Source organism: Barbus barbus, assembly GCF_936440315.1.
Source record: "Barbus barbus genome assembly, chromosome: 14".
Lineage (NCBI taxonomy): Eukaryota > Metazoa > Chordata > Actinopteri > Cypriniformes > Cyprinidae > Barbus > Barbus barbus.
In genome coordinates this window covers 24,793,482-24,821,271 of record NC_136742.1, presented here as the reverse complement: position 1 = coordinate 24,821,271, position 27,790 = coordinate 24,793,482, and the positions used below count along the sequence as shown (strand labels likewise).

The 27,790-nt window shown below is 37.4% G+C and overlaps 1 protein-coding gene across 2 annotated transcripts; it reads left to right on the top strand.

The window, feature by feature from the left end:
• The first annotated feature begins 38 nt into the window (after positions 1–38).
• On the top strand, positions 39–27,790 carry LOC306880237 (multifunctional protein CAD-like). Of its 2 annotated transcripts, XM_079433617.1 has the most exons (44): positions 55–465; positions 1,628–1,767; positions 1,883–2,012; positions 2,124–2,266; positions 2,358–2,499; positions 2,671–2,842; positions 3,730–3,915; positions 4,027–4,136; positions 4,270–4,412; positions 4,689–4,820; positions 4,976–5,209; positions 5,762–5,983; positions 6,112–6,300; positions 6,386–6,510; positions 6,607–6,740; positions 7,468–7,580; positions 7,701–7,951; positions 9,027–9,273; positions 9,384–9,482; positions 9,651–9,875; positions 10,026–10,208; positions 11,724–11,942; positions 12,286–12,453; positions 12,559–12,741; positions 14,015–14,119; positions 14,256–14,498; positions 15,758–15,839; positions 15,932–16,098; positions 16,714–16,878; positions 17,868–17,999; positions 18,130–18,331; positions 18,717–18,907; positions 18,998–19,138; positions 19,429–19,518; positions 19,698–19,854; positions 21,694–21,732; positions 22,040–22,206; positions 22,306–22,380; positions 25,518–25,730; positions 26,104–26,229; positions 26,421–26,576; positions 26,669–26,770; positions 26,855–26,949; positions 27,081–27,790. In XM_079433617.1, exons 1-44 carry the CDS (start codon positions 372–374, stop codon positions 27,178–27,180), a joined length of 6,732 nt encoding a protein of 2,243 aa, XP_079289743.1. In that variant the 5' UTR covers positions 55–371; the 3' UTR covers positions 27,181–27,790. The 2 variants fall into 2 exon arrangements, with proteins under 2 accessions (XP_079289744.1, XP_079289743.1); XM_079433618.1 differs by lacking the exon at positions 21,694–21,732 and having other exon boundaries at positions 39–465.

Sequence of the window (27,790 nt, the reverse complement as noted above, 5' to 3'; positions counted from 1 at the left end):
CCTAGAGCAGGCCTCTTTCCCCTCCTCTTTGACGTGGTGACGTGCAGGGATTTTCGGCTCCACGCTGCTGTGACTGGAGCAGAGCGTGGACTTCTCTCTACTAACCAGAGCTCGTCTGGCTTGGACCCACTTAAAACATCGCAATCAGCCAGTGAACTTCTTCTACATCAGGACTGCATGATATTTGAGATCGCATATATTTAATCCGCATTCGGGTGAACGTCACCTTGAGCAGCGTGGTTTTCACGTGGGAACTTCTGCGAAAAGGGAAAACATACGTGCAACGGGTCAACCAGTTCGGTTCACATACTTTTAAGCTCTAGATATTCACCGAGATTCTTTTTGGGTTTAGAAGTAAGTTACTAACAGTCATGTTGCTGAAAATGGCATCTTTAGTATTGGAGGACGGGACAACATTTAAAGGCCGTCTGTTCGGTGCCATATCCTCAGTGTCTGGTGAAGTTGGTAAGTGAAATCAAAGAAAATGTAACGTTACTGGAAATGTGTGTCCCTCAGCCCTGTTTTCTGCCACTTCTCCTTATCACACACATGTCCTGTTTTCTCTAACCGGAAGAAAACAGGACGAGTGTATATATTAAAACTAAAACGCAAAAAGAACAATACAAAAAAACAAGAATTAATTAAACACAACCTTAAATAAATGCGTCTTAATCAACTTTTTAAAGTAATCCAGGGTTGGTGCATTTCTGATATTAAGGAAGTGTATTCCATAATTTTAAGTGACCCTTTTAAGTGTCCCTCCTAGTTCTCAATGTTCTCCATAAAAAATAAATGTGAATATAAGAACAAGTTTGCGTTTAAAAAAAATTGACGTGTATAAATTATTATTTTTTTTTTGATATTGGATATGTATTTATTAAAGATGAAGCTTAATGGGTACCCTGTGCATATTCTAAAAATTGCAAATGGAAAAAGGTAAATATTACATCTAATGCCCTTGCAAAATTACTGGAAAATATTAAGTAAAAATGACTTTTAGAATTTATTTATTTATTTTTTTTTTTGTGAGAAAAAAATGCTCATATTCAAGATGCATTTGAAATAATTCTTAATATGAATTAATGTTGTTTGCAATTTCTTTCCCTGAGAATTTTGACATTTCTAGTGGGAAAAATGTAAACCTCATTAAAACAAGTTAAAGAAAATAAACCAGAATAATGACAAGACTTTTGCTGTGTGTATCTGAACCAGACCGCATCACGTTATGGTCAGTGGATTATGGAGTTTGCAGAGGAACAAAAGGCTGGTTTCTTGGCCTTCCATGCCATTCCAGTTTTCATGAAGGAGCATTTTCATTTGAAGACTAAGAAAAACTATTGAATGCAAAAATATTTGAGGGGCAGACATCTAATTTGTTTTCCCCTTTAATTTCATGCTCCTTATTCATTTAGACATAGATATTTGCAGGCAATTTCATTAGGAATGACAAAACCCTTCTTATAACATACTGACCCCAACCTGTAGTCCTGCTAAGATAGCAATGTTGTAGAAATTTAATATATAAGGTAATATGTGAAATAATAATCAAAACTATACAAATATATAATGTAATGTAATATGTTAGGTGCTGATGTACATTACTAAGTCATGTATTGTGTGTCCTCAGTTTTCCAGACAGGAATGGTGGGTTATCCAGAGGCTCTCACAGATCCCTCTTACAAGTCTCAAATACTAATTCTGACATATCCGCTGATTGGCAATTACGGTGTTCCTGAAGAGGAAGATGGAGAGTTTGGACTCAGCAAGGTGTTTTTCCTTTCTTGTATCCACATACACTTTTAATATATCATAATTCGTCTAAAGCAGATTGTTCTAATACTACTGGTATGATGTGTTCTAAATATTCCTCTTTGTGGTCTAGTGGTTTGAATCTTCCAAAATCCATGCTGCTGCTCTTATTGTTGGGGAGCTCTCTGAGAATCCCAGCCACTGGAGCTCCGCCAAGTCTCTGGATCAGTGGCTCCGAGAGCAAGGCATCCCTGGGCTTGAAGGTCAATCAGTGCAAGTTCTTCTTTACCAAGAATTAGTTTTGATTTATGCAAGGTAAATTAAGTGATTAAGTTTTGGTTTTGGAGTTAATGTTAATCTTTCCGTGAAATCAGGGGTTGACACTCGAAGCTTGACCAAAAAGATCAGAGAAAAGGGAACCATGTTGGGGAAACTTGTGGTGGAAGGAACTTCAGCCAATGACATTCCATTTGACAATCCAGACACCCGGAATCTTGTTAAAGAAGTTTCCATGAAAGTAAGTATCTTGATATTCTTAGATTAATTTTAATGTGATTAATGTTGTGTAATGACGTCTTATTTCTTGTTATTTATGCCTGATTCAACAGGAACCAAAGGTTTTTAATCCAGAGGGCACAGTAAGAATCACTGCCATAGACTGTGGCATCAAGTACAACCAGATCCGTTGCCTTTGCCAAAGAGGTGCCCGAGTCACCGTTGTCCCCTGGGATTATCCTCTAGATAGCAAGGGTGAGCCATGGCACTGTTTCCCATATTACCGAAGGTTTTCTTATTTAAATTTTTTTTATATAAAGATACATGGTAATATGCTGTTTTAGGGTTAGAAAACCCAGCTGTAAATGCTAATAGTAATTCTAAAAATCAGTAGAAAATTATATTACTGCGCTTCTGTTTCTCTAGATTTTGATGGGTTGTTCATCAGCAATGGTCCTGGCAATCCTGAATACTGTAAGGAGACTGTAGAGAATATAAGGAAGGTGGCATGTGTGCAGAATCCCAAACCTGTCTTTGGGATTTGTCTGGGCCATCAGCTTTTATCTTTGGTCATTGGTGCAAAGACATACAAAATGAAGTAAGCAATTTGTTCGGTTTTTTTTCACTTTCTGTTATGTACTCATCCTCTTGTCGCCCCAAACCCGAATGGATTTTTATTTTGTGGAACCGATCAACATTGAAGCCCACTGACTTCCATTGTATGAACAGAAAAAGAGAGACATTGCCTAAAATGTAATGTTGTATGTTCTATAGAATAAAGTCATACAGATTTGTAACAACACGAGGGTAAAGTAAATAATGACTTTTTATTTTTATTTTTGGATGGACTAATCCTTTATTGGATGCTGTCATCACATTTATTAAAGACAAATTGATGGATAGCGGAGCATGTTATTAAAATCACATGAAGTAAACAAAAGTAAAATGAATGCATTTGAAGCTACAGAAAGATATTTAGTTAAAATAGCTTTTAGAAAAGTATTCTTTTAGTGAGGTTATTATAATGCTCTTATGTTCAAGATACATTCTTAATATTTTGTACCTGAAGGAAAATCTGACTTGTTTTGTAGTTAAAACAAAAATCATTAAAACAAGATAGTCACAGCAGCATAGTAATAATATTAGGATTTCGCTGTGTGATTAAACCAGACAGCATCACTTTATGGTTAGTGGATTAAGTTGTTTGCAGATTCCATTCCAGTTATCATCAAGGAGCAGCATGGTGTGAAATCTAGTTGCTGAGCTCAGCAGTCTAGTCAGTAGCTGGGGTAGGCTAGTCTGGTCCTGGGATAAGCGGTAGTGTTTTTTTTGAGTCCTGAGATAGTTGCTCTGTTTTGCTTGTGCTCAAGGCCGTGTGAGATACTAGTCTACAGGCCTTTCTTCATTCAGATATGGTTTATGCCTGAGAAGCACTTAATTGTGAATCTTAAAAGCTACAACTTTATTGGTCCTTGTGTATTTCAGGTATGGTAATCGTGGCCATAACCAACCCTGCATCCATAAAGGAACAAATCGCTGTTTCATCACCTCTCAGAATCATGGGTTTGCTGTGGATCCCAAAACTCTTCCAGAAGACTGGGATGTGCTCTTCACCAACGCCAATGACAAAACCAGTGAGGGCATCGTTCACAACCACAAATCACTCTTCAGGTTGGCCTTCATTTGTCAATTGTGTCTTGTTTACATAAATACAGTATCAATGGGCTTAAATGTTGTATTAAGTTGTTGATGATAATTTATCTCTTTTCTTCTCATTTTCAGTGTCCAGTTCCATCCTGAACACATGGCAGGCCCAACAGACCTTGTTGGTCTCTTTGATGTGTTTCTGGATACAGTCAAAGATGCTAAAGAGGGCAAAACTGGAAAATCAGGTGATCTGTTATGACGTACACTTGTTCTTGTAGGATTGTTTACATACTTATGTCGTATCTGTTTACTGTAATAACATTATTACTGATGTGATGTAATTCTGTTGACATGACTAAACCCTTATCATTTTTGCAGTTAAGCAAAGACTAACAGAGCACCTCACTTTCCCTGGATCGCCTGACCCAGAAGCGTTTTTTCGACCTCGTAAAGTTTTGGTTCTGGGTTCAGGAGGGCTTTCCATTGGACAGGCTGGAGAGTTTGACTATTCTGGATCTCAGGTGATTTGTCAAAGGAGAAAAAACCTTGAGTGTTTGTGCAAATTAAGTGTGGCATATCAACTGTTTAGCTGATTGTAGTAGTAATAGAAGTGGTTGTATTTTATCAGTTTCCTGTATTAATTTGAAACTTGCTTGATCTTAGCTTACGAACTAAATCTTAAAAACAATGGGCTAGTCGAAAGCCAACATTTTGGGACAAATCTAATCATCAGTGTAATAAGTTAACCAAAAGTAAATGTAAGCAGTTTTTTCCAAATTGATTTTTTTTTTTCTCAGGCTATAAAAGCTCTGAAAGAAGAGAACGTCCAAACCGTTCTCATCAACCCGAACATTGCCACAGTACAGACCTCAAAGGGCCTGGCAGATAAAGTCTACTTCCTCCCAATTACACCAGAGTATGTCACCCAGGTAAGAGAAAGCTGTCCATCCCAAAGTTATTTACATAGCCTCGTTTTCTTGACAGATTTTGAAAACTGAAATAATGCTTTAAAACACAAAGTTCAGCTTTTGACTTCAGGGTTTTAAATGTTTGTCAAACGTTCATCCTGCTGTCCTTCAAATAGGTGATAAAGAACGAGCGTCCAGATGGGGTGTTGCTCACATTCGGTGGTCAGACGGCCCTGAATTGTGGTGTGGAGCTCACCAAGCAAGGAGTGCTGGAAAAATACAAAGTGTGTGTGCTTGGAACCCCAGTGGCCTCCATAGAGATGACTGAAGACAGAAAGATCTTTGTGGAGAAGATGGAGGAAATCAATGAGCATGTTGCCCCCAGTGAAGCAGCTATGTCTGTTGAACAGGTCAGCTCATTACTCTTCTGTACATCGGGGCGTCTCAAATGTTTTTATGCCAAGGACTTCTAATTATGATGGTACCCTTGCAAGACACCCCCTTCCTAAAAGATAAATGACAAAATTGTAGTTAATGTAATCTATTACATTACACATTTTAGGTAATATAATCAGACTACTTTTTGATTACTTTTAGATTACTTTTGGCCTTACTCATTTATCACACTGATTTAAATAGGGTAACATTGTACCATACTGATATAAAATTCTAAGAGTAAGAAAGTATGTGCCATCTGTTGTTATTACAACATGCATTCAACGTTACATTACGCCAGGGTTTCCCAAACTGGGGTTCATGAGGGTTTGTGAGTTTAATGAAAAGCTAATAATTAAATCACTCATAAAAGTGTAAAATTTAAAATAAATAATTTTTAAAATGACATCAATTGAAATTAAACTCTTAATAAAAAAATTATTTTTTTTTAACCTGCATGTCATGTGACCATTAACCAACATCTTTATTTATATATATATGGTCCAACTTTTTTGTGATTTCTATAGGCAGTGGCTGCTGCTGAAAGACTCGGCTATCCCGTTCTGGTCCGGTCTGCTTTTGCCCTGGGTGGATTGGGTTCAGGCTTTGCTAATAACAGAGAGGAGATGATCACATTGGTCACCCAGGCCTTTGCCCACACATCACAAGTCCTGGTTGACAAATCACTTAAAGGCTGGAAGGAAATAGAGTATGAAGTGGTGCGAGACGCCTATGACAATTGTATTACGGTACGAAGCACCTAGAGCTGTGATTTCCCTTTTATACTGACATATTTATTTATACCTACATGCCTTCACATTTTAGCAGTATGTGGTTTACCATTTGTTCTTTTCAAATTTTTTTTTTTTTCATTTAGGTTTGTAACATGGAGAACATTGATCCTTTAGGAATCCACACTGGGGAGTCCATAGTGGTGGCTCCTAGTCAGACACTGAATGACTATGAATACAATATGCTGAGAAACACTGCCATCAAAGTTATTCGCCACTTGGGCATTGTGGGAGAGTGCAACATTCAGTATGCTCTAAATCCAGAATCTGAGCAGGTAATTCAGCCACTTTATCATCCAGGAAAAATGAGTCTCGGGAAGCAGTGATCAAGCCATAATCCCATTCTTTGTGTCTTGACAGTACTACATCATTGAAGTCAACGCTCGTCTCTCACGAAGCTCTGCGTTGGCCAGTAAGGCCACAGGTTACCCGCTGGCTTATGTGGCCGCTAAGCTTGGTTTGGGAATCCCTCTGCCCATGCTCAAGTGAGTTCTTTCATTGGAATGAGCTATTATACAGAAAGTAATTGTAGACTTAAGTGTTGTTCTTTTCAAAATTGCTTAAAAGTCACTGTTTTCTAGGAATTCAGTGACTAATTCCACAACAGCCAACTTTGAGCCCAGTCTGGATTACTGTGTGGTGAAGGTTCCTCGTTGGGATTTGAGCAAGTTCCTCAGAGTCAGCACTAAAATTGGCAGTTCCATGAAGAGTGTCGGTGAGCCTCCTTTAAAAAAAAAAAAAAAAAAATTCAAGAGAAATCTGGATATTGTAATTCTCAAACCAGTGTGATTGTTAACTAAAACGATTAAAAATTGGCTTCAATTAAAATAAAATGAAATATACATATTAGATTGAAAAACTTAATTTAACTAAAAATTAGAAGTAATAAAATGACTGAAACTGAAAAAATAACACAATAGCATCTCGTACACAATAGCACCTACATTTATAGGAGTTTTGTGCTGCAGGCACAAGTAATTGGTTTTGGTTGGATTCACCAATTTTTGCTTCCTACAATATTTAACAACCAACAGCCTTTTCATTGGCTATTGCTTGCTTGTTTCTTTGAAATGATAAAAATGTAATTGATTTTATATTTGCTTCGGCAGTTACATTTGTATTTCTTTTGCGCCATCCATTCAAAGTCTTATTTTGCTCATTTGGGAATTGCAATGTTATTATACCAAGTTGATGGTAATTGTAACCGGGACTATTAACAGGCTGCCTTTCATAGTGTTTTTTTTTATTTTTATTTGTGCATATTTAATAAGCATAGTTTTAGTTTAATTGTTAGAGTACCATTGTGTTAAAAATGCTTGTTTGTAAATTTTTATATGGCAATGAAAAAGACACATTTTAGTCTTAGTTCAGAATGTGCTATATTTTCTGAACTCGCATATCCAGTGTGTTGTGATCTCATTCAGCACTCTCTTCCATCTCAGGAGAAGTGATGGCCATTGGCCGCAGCTTTGAAGAGGCCTTCCAGAAAGCTTTGAGAATGGTGGATGAGAACTGTGTTGGTTTTGACCACACCATCAAACCAGTGTCCGAAGAGGTCTGTAATGAAGTTACACATCTACCATCTCACTCCTGTGTCAGATTCAAGATTTTTGTGCAACAAGCTTATTAAAAACCTACATAAAAGCAAAAACCGAAATATTTTCTCATATCGAAGGAGCTGCAGACACCCACAGACAAGCGCATCTTTGTTCTGGCAGCTGCCCTGCATGCGGGCTACACTGTTGAGCGGCTTTATGAGCTGACCAAGATAGACCACTGGTTTCTACACAAGATGAAGAACATCACAGACCACGAGAAACTTCTAGTGGCATATAATCAGGATGAGATTGCCATGCCACCTGAGGTCATGAGGAAAGCCAAGCAGCTGGGCTTCTCCGACAAACAAATCGCCCAAGCTGTGCAAAGGTACTCAGAAAATCACAACTGTCAAATCTAGACTTGTTTTTATTAACAATAGTTAATATTAGTGGTCGACCGATATTGGTTTTTGACCGCTGATCTTGGAAAGCAGGGTGGCCGATATATAGCCGATTATAATTTTATTTAATGTTAATTAATATATATATTTTTTTATGCAAACAAACATGCTATTTGTTAATTAATATTTAAGAAATTTGAAATCATTTGAAAAGGGTTTAAAAAAAAAAAAGTGTAAAATAAACATTATACTTCAGATGACAAAGTATTTTTCTCAAAAAAATATTTAATAAAAATATAATTAAAAAGGACGTAAACACTGTAACTAACAGGGCACTCAGTATTCTGGGAAGTTTGTGTGCTTCGGGAATCATATTGTTCAAATAAAGTCAAGGTAACAGTCATTTTACATACAGCACACAGTGAAAATTACATTAATATGACAGTCGGCAAATGCATAAAGCGCAGCATAGTTTGAAATCACGAGTTTAAAGATTGTTGATCGCACGTTTCCTCCTGACCGACCGTCACGCAGAGCACACGCGATCATGCAGGATATACATGCACACTTCACAAGATCTCCCAACTGGATTCTACTAAGTTTGTGAAATTAAATGGCCATTAGTCATTCAAAGATTTGTTTAAAATATATAAGTGCGTATTTGCTGATTCTGAATGCTGTCGGCAAACGAGAAAGTATTATAACGTTTGCCTTTGTTACTAATAATATAAAAGTAATAGTTATATTTTTGTATGCATTTAATTCCTTTGTTTAAGACAGGCTTATTAGACAGACTTCTATCCATATAGACAGAACTGTTAACGACGACAGCGAACTAGAGGGAGAATGTGAGCACTATGTGCTCAGGCGCTGCTGCTCTCAGCGCCGTCAAAAAAGTCCCGCCTCGAACGCATCGGCTAAACGGAAAAACTTATCGGCTGATGCCGATATTTGAAAAATCCCACAAAACGGCTGATATATCGGCCTTTGGGATATATCGGTTGACCACTAGTTAATATGGGTCACAGTAGAACGCTAAATCTGCTCTTTCCCCTGCTGTAGCACTGAGCTGGCCGTGAGGAAGCTGAGACGTGACTGGAAGATCCTTCCAGCGGTCAAACAGATTGACACAGTGGCCGCCGAGTGGCCAGCCCACACCAACTATCTGTACTTGACCTATCACGGCTCAGAAAGTGATGTGGTTTTCGAGCAGCCCCATGTCATGGTGATCGGCTCTGGGGTTTACCGCATTGGAAGCAGCGTGGAGTTTGATTGGTGCGCTGTTGGGTGTATTATGGAGCTGAGGAAGGTGAGCCATCCGTTTTAAAGGAAAATTAACTTTAATGTGGCTTAAAATGAAGCATAAATTCATTATTTTGTGAAATTTCAGTGTGTATTTGAGAACTGTTCATTTCACAGATGGGATACAAAACAATTATGGTGAACTACAACCCAGAAACAGTCAGTACAGATTATGATATGTGCGATAGACTGTATTTTGATGAGATCTCATTTGAGGTGAGAAATTAAATGTTATTAAAATGTTATAAATGCGAAAATTAATCATATTATAAATAATAATAATAAACGTAATAAAATATAAATTTATGAAAATAATATTAAATATACTAATTGCAATATTTTTATGAAAATTGAATAATTGCATTTGCCTGCTTTTCATCACAGGTGGTGATGGACATTTATACGATGGAGAACCCAGAGGGAATAATTCTGTCCATGGGTGGACAGCTGCCCAACAACATCGCCATGTCTTTGCATAGACAGCAGTGCAGGATCCTGGGCACCTCACCTGAATTCATTGACTCTGCGGAGAACCGCTTCAAATTCTCCAGGATGCTGGACACCATAGGAATCAGCCAGCCCCGATGGAAAGAGCTGTCTGATATTGAGGTAAGATATGAAGATAATTAATTTTATTCATTTCTAAGGAATGCCAAGGACACTCTGGAAATGTAGTGTGAAATTAATAACCAAAGGAAGACATAAGTTCTTCTATAACTGCATGTAACCTCAAATGACCCCTTGACATTTCTCTTGTAGTCTGCTGTGGGTTTCTGTGAGACGGTGGGTTATCCCTGCTTAGTGAGGCCATCATATGTTCTCAGCGGGGCTGCTATGAATGTTGCCTACTCAGACAGTGATCTGGAAAAGTACCTGACCGACGCTGTTGCTGTGTCAAAGGAACAACCTGTTGTTATCTCCAAATTCATTCAGGAGGCCAAGGTTAGTCACTAAAAACAGCATTTAAGTTTGCACGCACAGCTCCCACCTTCAGGCAGTTCCAGTTAACAATAAAATGCAAGTGTGTGTATGGGAGAGATGGGAGTTAATTACTAGGTAATGCTGTTAGTTGGCACAAAATAAAAAATTGCTTGTTTGAACAGGTATTTCATCGCATACATTACATGGGGTTTGAATATTACACAATATAACTCTTTCAAGTCCTGATTTGTCTTTCTAGTTACTATTGTTGCTCAAATTGAGAATGCATGAGAGATTTCATGAAAAATTGATTTGAGACTATAAATTTGGCTATTATATACAACCCGTATGAAATGATAGCCATCAATCAACTGATGTTGGATTTTATATTGTTTGTGTCAGTCCATATTCTATATTTACTTGTTCATGCTCATTTCTCTTATATTTTAGTTTACCTTTATTCTCAAAATTAATATCAATTTTCAATACTATAAGTATAACTTATAATGCCTAAACTCACTTTTAGAATTTAAAACGATTGATTTTAGTATATTTTATTTTATTGTAGGCAAAATATACAATTGGAATACCAGCCATAAAATTTAGCATATAGGACAATGGTTTCTTGGCCGCCACAGACTATGCATTAAAGAGATCTAAGGCCTTGAAATATGGCATACTGCCCCAATGAAAGCCAAATCTTAGTACCAATCTTTTTTATAGACCCTTGAACTTGGCAAATGTTATGCCATCAGCCCATTTTGTGTCATAGTTTCTCCACCACCACAGAGGATGGGTTAAATTGGACATTAGGCCTTGATATTAGAGGTACTACCGTAAGAAAAGCAAGATTTTGAGCAGGTAGATCTGTTAATTCATGTGCATCCATGCTATCTTTTTGTTCATAGTAAGATGGCAGTGATACACAAAGGAAATAGGTTATATAAAACTAGAAATTGTAATGCCTAAGCATGCAAAACATTCCCATGCACATCTGTAGTTTATTTATTTATTTATTTTTTAGGGACTCTGTATGTTGTCACTTTGAGAATCAATGAGAAAAAAAACCTGAGAAAATAAAATTATTTACAGATGACTGTACTATATATCAAATATAAAGCTGAAAATAATGCTCTATGAACCATTTGTTAAATATGGTATGAAAATCTACTGAGAGATTTGGAAATTTGAGTCTGGAAAAGTATGGAATTTTGAAATGGAAAATGTGTAGGAACCCTTTATTATTTTCAGCTTTCATTTCAGTCTTTTTGCTTTTATTATTTCTATTTAGCTTTGTTTTATTTTAGTTTCAGTAATTTAAGTTTTTCATCTCTTTTTTTTTAGCTTTTTCAATTAAGGAAAACAAATGTAATAGTTTTCGTTACCAATAACAACACTGATCTTTGTGTAATTTGAATCCTGTAGTTCTCATTTGTAGTATTGCTGTGTTATATTAAAAGCTATTGTGGTGGCAGGATTTGCACTGTCAGTTGTACATTTTGCAACGTTTTTTTGATGGTGATATTTTGCTGTCAGGAAATAGATGTGGATGCTGTGGCCTGTGACGGAGTGGTCATTGCCATAGCGGTATCTGAGCATGTGGAGAACGCAGGGGTGCATTCTGGAGATGCCACACTGGTGACTCCTCCTCAAGACATCAACCAGAAAACCATGGAGCGCATTAAGTTGATCGTTCACGCGATCGGCCTGGAGCTTCAGGTCACCGGCCCCTTCAACCTGCAGCTCATTGCCAAGGTGAGTTTTCATCATATTTGTTTTTAAAGGAACACTCCACTTTTTTTGGAAATAGGCTCATTTTCCAACTTCCCAAGAGTTGAACAGTTGAGTTTTATCGTTTTCGAATCCATTCAGCCGATCTCCGGGTCTGGCGGTAGCACTTTTAGCTTAGCTTAGCATAGATCATTGAATCGGATTAGACCATTAGCATCTCGCTCACAAATGACCAATGAGTTTTGATATTTTTCCTATTTAAAACTTGACCCTATTTCCAAAAAAAAGTGGAGTGTTCCTTTAAGCTAGGATGAGTGCATTTCAGAATATTTGGTGCTGAAACTACATCATGTGTGTCTGTCAACAGGATGATCAGCTGAAGGTGATAGAATGCAATGTGCGAGTCTCACGCTCCTTCCCTTTTGTGTCCAAAACACTTGGTGTGGATCTTGTTGCCCTAGCAACAAGAGTCATATTGGGAGAGGAAGTTGAGGCTGTCGGGCTGATGAAGGGTAATGGCATTGTGGGAGTTAAGGTATTGAAATCTCGGTGATGGCTGTTTTTAATGGAAACACTTGAACTATATCAGTATTTTTATTTTTTAAGATCTACATAAGCTTGATCTGCGTTTGACCCTCAGGTTCCTCAATTCTCCTTCTCACGGCTGGCTGGAGCAGATGTGATTTTAGGTGTTGAGATGACCAGCACTGGAGAAGTGGCCTGCTTCGGGGAAAACCGATATGAGGCCTATCTAAAAGCCATGCTCAGCACTGGCTTCAAAATCCCTAAAAAGAATATTCTCCTTACTATTGGTACTTATAAGGTAATGGCTTACTTTACAGCAGGTTGATTTATTTGAGTCTGCTCCTATTCATTTTCTAATTCGCATTACTGAAAGCTGTGGTTTGTTAGTTTCACTACCATCACCATTGCTTATTCCATTACATACATAAGGCTATGACTTTTAACAAATCCTTAAGCCTAAATTTTTTTGATTGATGAATTAATTAATTAAAGATTCATTTTTAATGAGCCAAAAAGAATGCACATCGTCACACCACTGTTTATCAATTTGCACTGGCTACCAATAGCTGCTCGCATAAAATTCACGGCATTGATGTTTGCCTACAAAACCACCACTGGCTCTGCACCCCTTTACCTAAATTCATTACTTCAGACTTATGTGCCCTCTAGAATCTTGCGTTCTGCAAGTGAACGGCTCATTATTGTGCCATCCAAAAGAAGCACAAAATCACTTTTACATTAAATGTTGCCTCTTGGTGGAATGACCTGGCCAACTCAAGCCGAGCTAAAAACACATCTCTTCCATCTTTATTTGATCCTCTAACTCTAGCACTTTCTATTCTAATTCTATTCTTAAAAAAACCCTTTGCTACGTGTACTGCGTTAAGCTAACTGAGACTTTTTATAGCACTTGATAAAGTGATAAAACAAGCAAAACGTTTTTTTTTTAGAATGCAAATTGCATATATTAATATTGAAGGAGCTGCTTTAAAGGGCTATTTCAACTGTAAAAGTAAACGACCCACTAGCAGTGTTCTAGCAACCTCACAGATCACTTTAGTGTCAACATATCTAAAACACATTAACAAAAACATAGGAACTTCCTGGAAATTTCCCACAACACTGTAGTATAGTGGTGCACATTTTGAGCATTCACTTTCACTTTTATTAGAGTTTGTAAAAATCTAGATTCTTAAAAGGGTAGTTCACCCAAATATTCTGTCATTTAATTACTCACCCTTATGTCGTTCCAAACCCGTGAGACCTCCATTTATCTTTGGAACACAAATTAAGATTTATGAAATTTGAGCGCTTTCTGACCCTGCAGAGAGAGCAACGCAACTGACACCTTCAAGGCTCAGAAAGGTTTTAAGGACTTGTTAAAATAGTCCATGTGACTTCAGTGGTTCAACCGTAATTTTATGAAGCTATGAGAATAGTTTCTTCTCTTCCGTGTCAGTTTTCGGGTTTGGAACGACATGAGGGTGAGTAATTATTGACAATTTTAATTTTGGGGCAAAGTATCCCTTAAGTGAAAAATGTATAAAAGTATTCAATTGAAATTCTTTCAGAGTAAGAGCGAGCTTCTGCCCACAGTCCAGACTTTGGAGAGTTTGGGTTATAACCTGTATGCCAGTCTAGGCACTGCTGACTTCTACACTGAACATGGAGTCAAGGTACAGTGAATAACAAAACATATTTTGACTTATTAAAAAAAATCTGATAATTCTGATGCGTTTTTTTCTTTTCTCTTGTACAGCTAATCAAACAGATGAAGTTTTATGAATTCTGTTTGCTTATGTCTTCTATCAGGTGATGGCAGTGGACTGGCCTTTTGAAGAGGAGAGTGACTGCCCTAGTAAGGACAAGCAAAGGAACATCATGGACTATCTGGAGGAGAACCATTTTGACTTGGTTGTCAATTTGTCCATGAGGAACTCTGGTGGAAGACGCTTGTCCTCCTTTGTGACCAAAGGTTACCGTACTCGTCGAATGGCCATTGACTACTCCGTACCACTCATCACTGACATCAAGTGCACCAAGTTGTTTGTTCAGGTGAGCTGTGACAAACTCACATTAACAACCCAACAAAATTAATGCATTTGTAATGGCCACATCTGTAGTATAAACTTTTAGAGACTTTTTTTTTGTCCCATCCGTTGCCGTGGTTATCACTGTCATTCACTGCTATTTCGAGAGTTAATCGAGCATAAATATGTGGATGTCATTCCTGAAACTTTGCAGCGTGTATGTCAGGGGTGCCCACACTTTCTTGTGTGGAGATCTACTTTACAAATGAGAAACTCACCAAGATCTACCAAGTGAAAAAATATAAAATGCATAAAAAAAAAAAGGCTTGTTGGGATGTATCTTTATATTGCATGAATGAATTTTTTTTTATAAAAAAAATAAAAATAATGTTTTAATGTTATTCACTGTTCACGACACCATCAGTGAATAATCTGTAAGAACAAGCTGTTTGGAGCGTCTGATGCCCGTATGTACATAAACGCCACTGATCTTCACAAACTTCTCCAACACGCGTGAGCATCTGATCTAAAACACTTGCTGTATTCAACTACGTGAATATACTGATCTATATTCAAGCAGAAATATGATGTTATAGTGATCAGTGCACCGAGAGCGCACACAACGCGCGCCTAATGCATGATCCTTTGTCACTGTTTGATTACAGTCGTCATCCATCAAAACTTTAGGCTACTAGTGTGTCACTGGCTGTAGTTTACGTTTTGCTGCTCTGAAACACAGAATAAATTATTATTATTATTTATTTTTTTTAATACAGGTAAATTAGTTATTTATTTGTCTGTCTGTCTAGCTAGATTCAGACATTCATGCCCCTGCTGTTCTGGACAGAAAAAATGTGTTTCCTGTATGAAATATTTAAAATGACAGATGCTTTTCCTGTGTGCGGTACTTCATGCTTTTGGCAAGCTATTTTTTTCAGTGGCTTTCAAAACATAGTGAGGACAGAATCGAATCGGAATTAAGAGAGGAAGCACTCTTAAAGCTAGTTTCAGTTTGTCAGTAAGGTATAAAACAAGTCCATGTGTCATCTGGTGATGTTTTGGGAAGTGTAAGGGTTTTTTTTCTCTCTAGTTCAAGATTCAAGATTTTTATTCGTCACATACACAATTATACAGAGTATAACAAGCAGTGAAATGTAAGTAACTGGTCTGACTAGTCTTGCAGCATTTCGTGATCCTGCTTGGAAAACCTCAGTTTTGGTCACATCTGTTTATGCTGTTGTACCTCTAAAAATCTGAAGATTGTAATGTATGTGGGCTTGGCAGGCGCTGGGGCAAATTGGTCATGCTCCTCGTGTGAAGACTCATATAGACTGCATGACCTCGCAGAAACTCATCCGTTTACCTGGTGAGTATGGCCACCATCCTTTCAGATGTAACTGAGTTGTCAGAACAAATATTACATTGATATTGATTCCATTTCTTCTTGTATGTCTAAAGGTTTGATTGATGTCCATGTGCATCTGCGGGAGCCTGGTGCCACCTACAAAGAGGACTTCTCCTCAGGCACAGCTGCTGCCCTGGCTGGAGGAATCACTATGGTGTGTGCCATGCCCAATACCAACCCTGCCATCATTGACCCCAGCTCCTTTGCTATGGCACAGAAGGTAACATCAACAAATTACATATTGGTTTTTTTTTTACATGAAACCAAATAGGGAAGTTGCAGTGGTATAGTGCAAATTTACGGGGCCCCCCCGGGGGGTATGTCATGTCGCAATATTGGAAATTTCTGTTTTAACCCATGAAGGCAAACTAATGATAACACTCAAGGATTGTGCAAGAGTTATGCCGGTGAACATTTTTACTTCGGTCAATTCGCTATACAGAGAGTGAAAGTAAACACTGACAGAACTTTTGGCATGTGACGCTGCATTAATTACATCAATATATGCTGATAATTATGTATTTCTCTTGTGTGCATAGTTTTGTAGTGGGAAAAAAAAGAAGAAACAAATTTAAAAGCAGGTTGTTTTAGAAAATGGTTACTTGAAATAAAGCTGCTTTTGATTTTCACTGCAGTATTAATAAATTTAATTATAGGATGAAATTCATTGTAGAGTAGATCTGCTTTAAAATAATTTTTTTTAAACCTTTTCAATTAGTAAGCTAATAGCCTAATATTTTATTATTATCACAGAGCATCAGTTATGCGCTATATATGCTACTCTGCTGGGAAATTGTGTTTATGGACTTTTTATTTCTGTCATAAATATGTCTAGCTTGCCAAGGCTGGGTGCCGCTGTGATTATGCTCTTTTTGTGGGGGCGTCATCAGACAATGCTGCACTTCTTCCATCCATTGCTAGCTCTACAGCTGGTTTGAAGATGTACTTGAATGACACATACTCCACTTTGAAAATGGATAATGTTTCTCTGTGGATGGAGGTAAGGAAACAACAAGGTATACAACAGTATTTAAAAAATATATATATATTTGAAATACATTTGTAGATTTAAAATCTACAGTGTGTGGAGAATTATTAGGCAAGTTGATATTCTGGTCATATTTTGCCAATTCCAAACCACATCAATCTTAACTACTATTGATTTTGTATTTAATCATTTATAAGCGGTATATGATTGTGCATGAAGGCTGGAAGTCAAAAACTTTAGCAAAGTGAAGGCATGACCATTGGGTCAGCAACTCCAGGAAGGTTGCAGTTCTGGAAAATGGTGCTGGAGACTAAATGGTTCCTGGTGGTTTCTCACCTAATTCTTCACATTAATTCTTAATTATTTTGCAGTTAACGTGTCTTTTCTTATCCACCTGTTTTTTCTGACCGTGCTGACCCAATGAGCAGTTCGCTGCCCAATGGTCATGCCTTAACTTTGCTAATTCTATTATTGCATTAGTATTGCATCCTTCTCATGGGCATTTCATAATTGTTTTTCTTTTATTCTTGTTCAATCTCTTTTTTGGCTCATTTTATCTGTAAAAGAAAACCTGCCTAATAATTCTGCACACCTGAAATAAGGAGTTTTTGACTTCCAGCCTTCATGGACAAATATATATCACTTATAAATGATTTAATACAAAATCAATAGTAGTTATTAAGGTTGATGTGGTTTGGAATTGGTAAAATGTTCTTGGAACAAAAATATGACCAGAATATCAACTTGCCTAATAATTCTGCACACACCATACTTAAAATAAAAACCCTTTTTAAAATAAAAATCTATTTTTTTTGTATTCTGTTTAAAATAAAAATAAAACTTTTATAAAATACATAAAAAAATCTAACTTTTTTTTTTAAAGTACATTCAATAATAAAGTACATTTGTATTTTAAAAAAAATTACATTTATTTTTAATGATGCAATTTTTCATGTTTTAGTTTCATGATAGGATTTGATTACGATTTTCTTTGCATGCAGCACTTTGAAAAGTGGCCAAAGCACTTGCCCATTGTGGCACATGCAGAAAAACAGACAGTGGCTGCAATCTTAATGGTGGCGCAGCTGTATCAGCGACCCGTTCATATTTGCCATGTTGCCAAGAAAGAAGAGGTAAGAATCCTTGTTCAATGTCATGGTCTAATAACTGCATTTTATTATATCTTCATTGTAAATCTTTCATACAGTTTCTTTACATGTTCCTGTGATTTGTGACCAACTAAAATCATGCATTGTTTCTCAGATTCTGATAATTCGAGCTGCTAAACAAAAGGGCATCCAGGTGACATGTGAAGTGGCACCCCACCATCTCTTCCTGTGTGAAGATAATCTGCCTGCCATTGGAAACGGCAGGGCGCAAGTGCGGCCCATGCTTGGTACACGTGAGGACATGGAGGCACTGTGGGAAAATCTAGACATCATTGACTGTTTCGCAACAGACCACGGTAATAATGGGATCAAATATCTCTGCTGAGCTTCACCTCTGTTTAAAAAGGTATCTAATTTTGTTTGCCTGACAAACAAGTGTACAATCTTGTTTAAAAATCCCTAAATTGAGACCAAAATTGTCAACTTAAGATTCTGCTTTAGTTCCAAGCTACATCCAAACTTTATACAGAACTTCAGCCTGTTCTTTCCTGCTGTGGCATATATTTTCTAAATGCCTGGTCAGACATGCTTGCTGTGCCTGAACAAAAGACTTTCAAGCAGTCCTACAAGATGATCTGATATAGTAAAAGTATATGAAATGATTTATTTCTTCAAAAAAACTAAGTGGCCACATCTGAGCAGTTCTTGGAAGCTTTTATTTGTTTATTTTTTTACTTCCAGCCCCTCATTCAGTAGAGGAGAAGAACTCTGAGAAACCACCTCCAGGTTACCCGGGTCTGGAGACTATGCTGCCTCTACTGTTCACGGCTGTCAGTGAGGGTCGTCTTACCATTGATGACATCATCAAGAGGCTCTATGAAAACCCCCGTAAAATATTCTCTCTTCCTGCTCAGGAAGACACTTATGTAGAGGTATATCAGTTTTACAAAGTTCAGATGGTGAATGGTTGCCTAAAAATTCAAAATGTTTTCAGATTTCAAAGTTATACTTGAATTTTCCAGGTTGACTTGGAGCAAGAGTGGACTATTCCGAAGCACATGCAATTCACCAAGTCAAAGTGGACGCCATTTGAAGGCATGAAAGTGAAAGGAAAAGTCATGAGAGTGGTGCTCAGAGGAGAGGTGGCCTATATTGATGGACAGGTAAAGATCTGATCTGGAAATCCTGTTATGTTGTGTGTTTTTATTCAGGGTCTTTTGAATAGTTAGAACATTTATTTGAAATATATATTTTTTTGGATCAATGTAAAAGTCTTTACTGTCAGTTTTGATCACTTTAATGCATCCTCGCTGACAAAAAATACCTTTGAACAGTAGTGTATGTGGTTTGGTACCTTTTCTCTCACATCTAATTATTAGCTACCCAGCAAAAGTGGTCTGGAGCACATGTTTGTCATTAATTTCAATGTTCTATCATTCCTCTTTCTCTTAAGGTATTGGTACCTCCAGGTTATGGTCAGGATGTGAAGTCATGGTCAACACCCCCGACAGGAACAACCGAGGTGATAAAGGATGCTCCTAAGGTAATGCACTAACTGATCCTTTTAGCTATAATCAAAAACCTGAACATGCATTGTTTATGGTTCAACTTTTGCTTTCTAATGTGTACTGGTTAACAAATACCCAACCATTCATTCATTCTCCAAACGGCTGATCCTTTTTAGCATCGTTGGAAGCAAATAACCATGCTTGTCAATTACAGCGTGTGAGTGAGGCATTGACTCCTGAGCGTCCCCGTCAGGCAGCATCTGTTGATGTGGTCCGTAGCCGTGCCCCGAGTCCACGCCGTTCAGCTGGGGACGGACGCTTCATTCTCCCACCTCGTATCCACTGCACGTCCGATCCTGGTCTGCCTTCAGGTACATACAGAGTATTCCACAGAGCTTGTGCATGAGTTTGTGTGCCAAATGAACCACTGTACTGGAAATAATTGGTTTATAGTTCAATTTTATAAAAAAAAAAAATACTTTTGTTTTGCTAGCATCAGTTGCTTGTTTGTTTGAGCTTGTATGTCCCTTGAACTTGCAAATGGTTCATCTTAGGGCTGAACGATTTTGGAAAATAATCTAATTGCAAATTTTTTTTTTTTTTGGCCTATGTTACAATGAAATTAGTTGATGCATGAATCGATATGAATGACATTTTAACAACTACAATCACAGTAGTATATTGACTGATTTGTTGAACTTCCAGCATTGTAAGCATGTAATAATTATGACAACATAAAGCACTGACAAATAAGCCTGGTGCAAACATTGTGAAAGTCAGTAACAAATCGCACAAGCTAAAGTAGATTGCAGAAATATAAAAACAAATCTATTGCTTTACCACACTCAGTATTTAGGTAATTAATTCAAAGTCACTGTAATAAACATGTGGATTGCACTTTTTAATCACTGTCTGTTAACTTTAGACGGATAAATAAGAATATATATATCATGTTTTCAACACATGAGCTCAGTGAAATGTTCTGTGATTGGGTGTTAATATTCCGTTCAGAAATTGGTTAAAGCCGACGTGGCTGCCACTTTCAAAAAGATAAAATATTTTATCTTTGACGGCACCTGCCGTGAAGCGGCATGATTTTGGGTGCACGAGCACCACCGCTCGCGCGGTTTGCCGCTTTCCGCATGTCTCTCACTGAAAATTAACTAGACACTCGCGACTGCCGCGTCCCGTGTGAAAGGGTCTTAATATTAATATTATGCTTTCTTTCACTGTACTTTGTCTCATACCGATCGATCTTCAAGACGAACACACCTCTTTACTGTCACGTGACGCTGTAATCTCAGCCTCTGCGGTTGAAAAATCGTGTTTTTTCATATCGCAATATTATCGCAAATGCAACTAATCGTTCAGCCCTAGTTCAGCTGAACCATTTGCTGGTCCAATATGATCAAATCTCAAGCAAGGCATGTTTTTATATGCAGGTTTCAAAAGATCTATCATACAACGCCAAAAGGCATTGGGTAAAGTTCATGTGATGTGTATAGTTTGATCAAATCTGTATCCAAGTCTCATGATTCTGCAACTGTCTGTGAATTGAAATTTAATATCCATATTTTCAGTCTTCCTTATTTTCACTTGATCAAGGTCATTTAAACAATCAATCTTTTTCGAGCATGTTTTGTAATTGAACAAACTTAAAACCTCTAGAACTAAATATCTCAAACCTTAAAATCAGCTAGGACATAATAAAGACATAATTAGTACAAAAGTGGATGCATGCAAAATACTGCTAAAACCTGATTTGAATCAAATTACTAAATTGGTGATTTTATATGACATTGGGGTACGACAAATAGTTAAATGTGTGTGTGTGTGTGTGTGTGTGTGTGTGTGTGTGTGTGTGTATATATATATATATATATATATATATATATATATATATATATATATATATATATATATATATATATATATATATATATATATATATACACACTTTGTTGCTTTATAATATTAATAAATTACATAATACAATTTTACTCTTTTTGGAAACATTTTACCAAGTTTTTCAGACAACCAACTTTTAAACCCTTTTTTTGAAAACTTTTTTTTTTTTTTTTACAAAAACTGCATTGGCAATTATGATAAACATTTTTTTTTCTCTTTTTTTTTAAATGTTAAAATTTATAACTGTGCAGTTACTAATGCATTTTTTTTTTTTCAAACTTTGTGCCTCAATGTTTGAGCAGCTGAAGAGGAGGTGTCATTAAGAGCACCGTATGATGCAGGTTTGACGTTTGTAGTGATGTTTACAAGAGCTTTGCCACCCTTAGCTTCTGTTCTTTCTGCCAATCTGTGTTTGTTCCTGGATTCGTTTCATGGGCATAGTTTAGTCTTAAGCATAATCGAAACAAGACATGATGGTCTGTTACCCTGTGCTGCCCATGCTTTGCATGCATGCTGTTACTTGTGATTCAGGTTGATCACATGAGCTCTTATGCTGTGTTCAGTTTATTCGCATAAAGTGAGATTTACTGATACATGGCAGTGATGTATTGGTTGCTGATTGTGGCACTATTCTGCTTCCATTATCAGAATTGGCTCCCCCAATGGATGCATATGCACACCCTCCTCCCCTGGCCAGGATCCTATCACCTCAAGCTGGGCAGCAGCAGATCCTGTCCCACCCCCAGACCTCCCCACTGCTGCACCCGCTGGTGGGCCAACACGTCCTGTCTGTGCACCAGTTCAGCAAGGAACAGGTGACACCATGTTATCTATCCTGTTGTAGAGTCCAGAAATATTGTATTTGTGTATTTACAGTGGCTCATCAATCTTTCTTATCTGTCTTGGGCCTTTAGATGTCACACTTGTTCAATGTGGCACATACTCTTCGTCTGATGGTGCAGAAAGAAAGACCCTTGGATATTTTGAAGGTATACTGACTATTAGTAAATTCTTCTTTTTTCTTTTCTTTTTTTTAATACACATCACTTGATATTTAAAAATAAAAATGTCTAATTGGTGAATTTAATCTTTTATGTTTCTGTTTCATGAGCTGGTTCTTCTCAAACAATGTGTCAAAAAGGTTCAGATCAATTTCTTATGAGTTATTAGAGTCTAATGACTCTCGCTGACTGAATCATTCAGAGTGGTTCATGTCTTATTGAATCACAAGTCAATACTCTCTGGAATTAAAAACATTTACTGTGAGAACAAATGGTTCTGTCATAAACTTTAAAATGTTATCAAAAAGTAGTATTGTTTTTAAATGACTACCGTTCAAACGTTTGGGGTAAGTGAGATTATGATGGATGGACGGATGGATAGAGGGATGGATGGATAAATAGAGGGGTGGATGGATAAATAGAGGGGTGGATGGATGGATGGATGGATAAATAGAGATGGATGGATGGATAAATAGAGGGATGGATGGATGGACAAATAGAGGGGTGGATGGATGGATAAATAGAGAGATGGATGGATAAATAGAGGGGTGGATGGATGGATGGATAAATAGAGGGATGGATGGATGGATAAATAGAGGGGTGGATGGAAGGATGGATAAATGGAGAGATGGGTGGATGGATGGATAAATAGAGAGATGGATGGATGGATGAATAAATAGAGAGATGGATGGATAAATGGAGATGGATGGATGGATGGATGGATAAATAGAGGGATGGATGGATGGATAAATAGAGGGGTGGATGGAAGGATGGATAAATAGAGGGATGGATGGATGGATGGATGGATGGATAAATAGAGAGATGGATGGATGGATAAATATAGAGATGGATGGATAAATAGAGATGGATGGATGGATAAATAGAGGGATGGATGGATGGATAAATAGAGATGGATGGATGGATAAATAGAGAGATGGATGGATGGATAAATAGAGAGATGAATGGATGGATAAATAGAGGGATGGATGGATGGATAAATAGAGGGATGGATGGATGGATAAATAGAGGGATGGATGGATGGATAAATAGAGAGATGGATGGATAAACAGATGTATAGGTTGATGGATGGATGGATGGATACTGTAGATAGATGGATAGATATCAAATAAATGCTGCTCTTGAGCTTTGTAGTCATCAAGAGATTCCTAAAAGTATAACAGTGGCTACGTTTACATGCAACCAAATAATCCATTTGTAATCGGATTGACGGCTCAATCGGACTGAAAAAGCTTCATGTAAACACATTAATCGATCCGATTGAGCTTGATCGGAATGAAATTTCAATCGGATTGTAAAACACTCCATCAGATTGAAAACTGAAAGGACTGCGCATGTGCAATGACACAGAAATAGCGTAATGACGTATGACGCACGGAACAAGCGGTTCATCCTTTTGAGAATTTTTGTATAAGTGCATGCCCTGTCATTATAAAACTCCTTTCACTTGGCAACTGTGAAGTGGAGCAGGACAACCTCCTACCAGTCCTTTTTTTTTGGACTCATCCACAGGCAACCCGTTTTGTGCGCGGGGAGGGGCATTTTTACTGCGTGATAAATATGAGCAGCACGGCACATCGGTTTATATTTCTGGATGAATATAAATGGAAAATATTAATTCTGCTGTTAAAAACAAATAAAGAAACGGTGTAGGAGAGTGGTTATTATATGCAAACAGTGAGAAAAAAAATCAATTCCGATTTGAAGCCTGTGACATAAACACGCACATCAACCCGATCACTTTATTTAGCGTTCCTGTGAACACTACATTCAGATTCATCAATTGGAATGAATTCAGTCTGATTGAACCAAAAATTGTGCATGTAAACGTAGCCACTGTTTCCACAAAGATATTTCAATATTTCGGTTTTCAGCATTGAAGAATATTAACTGCTTTTGAAAAGCTCCATAAAGGCAAACACAGAGAGAATGAGGAGGAGCTTCTTCCCGCAGGCCATTCGGAGTCTTAACCTCTCTCCACTCTAAGCACATCACCCCACACTTCCACTTTGCACATTTTCAATTACAATCTGCACTTTGTAGAAGGTTACGTAAGGATAAATGAGTGGGATTTACATACCATTTGTCTTTAGTATTCCTTTTACTCACTTATACACTTTACTGCACTGCACAGCACACGGACACTTTATCACTGACATACACTTTACTTTTTATAGAATCTATATAGAATCATATTCTATTTTTATTCTTCATATCTATTTTTATTCTCATATCTATTTTTTATTTTATTTTATTGCTAGTTTATTTCTGTATATATGTTTACTGTACTTTTTCTATTTGTATTTTTGTAAACTTTTTTTAAGGTTTTTCTTAATTTTGTTGGACAATTTGTTGGACAGTCGTACAATACATTACACTACATGTCGTACTATGTATGTATATGTATGTGACAAATAAAATTTGAATTTGAAGCAAATCATGGCTGACAGGTTAAAGCTTTGCATCACAGGAATGTTACATTTTTAAAATATTAAATTTAAAATTCTAATATTTCATAATTACGGTTTTTACTGTATTTTGATATAATAGATGATGCCTTAGTGAGCATTGACATGCTCTTACAGACCCTAAACTTTTTAACAGTAGTGTGTGTATATATAATCTACGAGAGAGAGAAAAAGCAAGGGTAAATTGCCTGAAGGTAGATGGTGAGTCTCATACTAATGGAATGGACTTGGCAATGGAATTAAGGATCCAGAATTCTTATTTGATAGTGTGGAATGAGCAAATTGGACCACTATATAGACCACTATAGACCACAATACCTTTTTTGTTTTTTTACTCCGATTCATTCTGTCCAATACTAGAATAGATGTCACTGGATGATTTATAGTTTATTACAGCCCATCCTGAGCATTCATGACATAAACCAGCAGGAGTATTTAACTTCTCAAGTGAGCAGCAGTCTGGAGACAGGATGTTGTTCAATCTGGCAGTGACGTGTCAGTTTGAAGTAGATCTCTGCCTCAATGGGCATCTGTGGCCTTTGGAAACAGAACCTCTTGCTGAAGGAGATGTCTTAAACATAGATAAAATAAGTTGTTTTAAACACTTTATTTAATTCCATTCTGCTCATCTTCTCCCAGGGTAAAGTCATGGCCTCCATGTTCTACGAGGTGAGCACTCGCACCAGCAGTTCGTTTGCAGCGGCCATGCACCGTCTGGGAGGGTCAGTGGTGCATTTCAGTGAGTCCACGTCCTCCACGAAGAAGGGCGAGTCTCTGGCTGATTCCGTTCACACCATGAGCTGCTACACTGATGTCATTGTTCTGCGCCACCCCATACCTGGAGCTGTAGAAGTGAGTCAAATGTTGTTGCATTAAAAGCAGAATTTTCAGCAGTCATTACTCCTGTATTCAGTGTCATAAATGCTGTTTATTTGTAAAACTGGAAAACTTTTGTAGTACAAAACTGTAGTTTGTAACATCTTTGTCACTTTTGATCAATTTAATGTGTCCTTGATGAATAAAAGTATTAATTTTTCCCCCAAAAAAACTTAAAGAGTAGACAATATGACATCAACATTGACCTGTTTCCTCATAAATATTGCATGCCTTTCTGTGTGAGATTCAGTTTTTTTTCCCATCAATAAAATTAATTTTACATGCTAGGGTTTGCTAAACCAAATTGATCTGAGCGTCAGTCTAAACAGAAAATGCTTCTGGTTTGTAGAGTTCAGCAAGGCATTGTCGGCGGCCAGTGATCAACGCTGGTGATGGGGTTGGAGAACATCCAACTCAGGCCCTTCTGGATATCTTTACAATCCGAGAGGAGCTGGGAACAGTCAATGGCATGACTGTGAGTATACTGGGGAAAAATATTGTCATCTTTTAACTATCAACTTGTTGAGATTTCCACTTGGAGCTGAAGTGTGTAATTTCTGTGTCAGTAGCCTCTCCAAACAGAATGTTGCAGTGTTGCTCCGGTTGCGATGCTCAGTTAAGATTACGGTCTTGTGCAATTTTTGGATCTTTTTTCTTAAATCTCAGATTACCATGGTAGGAGATCTGAAACATGGCCGCACTGTGCATTCTCTGGCTAGACTTCTCACTCAGTACAGGATCACCTTGCGTTACGTGGCCCCCAAGAACCTCAGCATGCCTGCCGAAATCATTGATTTTGTGGCCTCCAAAGGCATTAAACAGGTGTTTATATAGACCATACTTGGGTGCTTTTCATTTATTTGCATTGCTTTTTTTCCCCTTAAATGTATAAACTTCTATAACTATATCCACAGGAGGAGTTTAACAGCATTGAAGAGGCCCTTCCAGAGACTGACGTTTTGTACATGACCAGAATACAGAAGGAGCGATTCGCCTCTGAAGAAGAGTACAAAGCGGTGAGAGATTTTGCTGTAAAGATCATGGCATCTGCTTTTGTCTTCAATATCAGCATATTATAAGTGATTTATTCTTTCTGACAGTGTTTCGACCAGTTCATCCTCACCCCACATATCATGACGGGAGCCAAAAGGAAGATGGTTGTTATGCATCCTCTTCCCAGAGTCAATGAAATCAGGTTTGCTTTTCTTAATTCAATTCATCAATATAAAATCTAATTTTAAGCAGGCAAATTAGGACGTTACATGAACTGGAGTGTTATATACAGAGTTTTGTTTGCAGTCTTTCCTAATCATATTTTGTTTTTAGTGTGGAAGTGGACACGGATCCTCGGGCTGCTTACTTCCGGCAGGCTGAGAACGGGATGTATATTCGGATGGCACTGCTGGCTACCGTGCTGGGTCGGTGAAGGGACCATTACAGTCTATTCTTGGACGTTTGGCAGTAAAGGAATATATTTTGTTAGCAACATACTGATTCATTGACTGGTGTTTATTCTGTGTACTCTCAATATAGATATAGTAGGTGAGATTTTGTGAGAGAAAGTACCCAGATTTAATGTTCCTTTCAGTACTGACTGCAATAAAATTCCATATATTGAGTGTTTGATTCAAAACGTGCACATTAAAGCAACCACAGTGCAGTTTCATCATACATATCTGAGATAATTACCTTTAATGTAGCACTTGAAAATAGCAGGTTGCTCAGTTTCTTAATTTCACTTCAAAATCAGCTAAATGTAGCAAACGGTTATACAATAAACAATTGTACTACTACATCACTAACTGTTATAGTATTAATGTAAATGCTGTTTTTTTTTTGTTTGTTTTTTTGTGCATTTACAACAACATGTGATCATGTTCATTTGGACATTCCAGTAGGGGACCAGACTTTTGTAACTCAATCTACTTTGTGCAAATACTAGTGCAGAGACCGTATGGTAGGAAGATTGTTCTTCATTACAGGGTAAAACTTTTGTAATTGTATTTTTTGACAATAAAAAAATCAATGCAGTCTCA

What these genes read in the sequence shown, in the direction of transcription:
- LOC306880237 (XM_079433617.1), top strand. Translation starts at nt 372, where the DNA reads ATGTTGCTGAAAATGGCATCTTTAGTATTGGAGGACGGGACAACATTT. An exon ending in TTAAAGAAGTTTCCATGAAA is followed by an intron (nt 2,267 to 2,357) that starts GTAAGTATCTTG and finishes CTGATTCAACAG; the next exon opens with GAACCAAAGGTTTTTAATCC. An exon ending in GTATTATGGAGCTGAGGAAG is followed by an intron (nt 9,274 to 9,383) that starts GTGAGCCATCCG and finishes TTCATTTCACAG; the next exon opens with ATGGGATACAAAACAATTAT.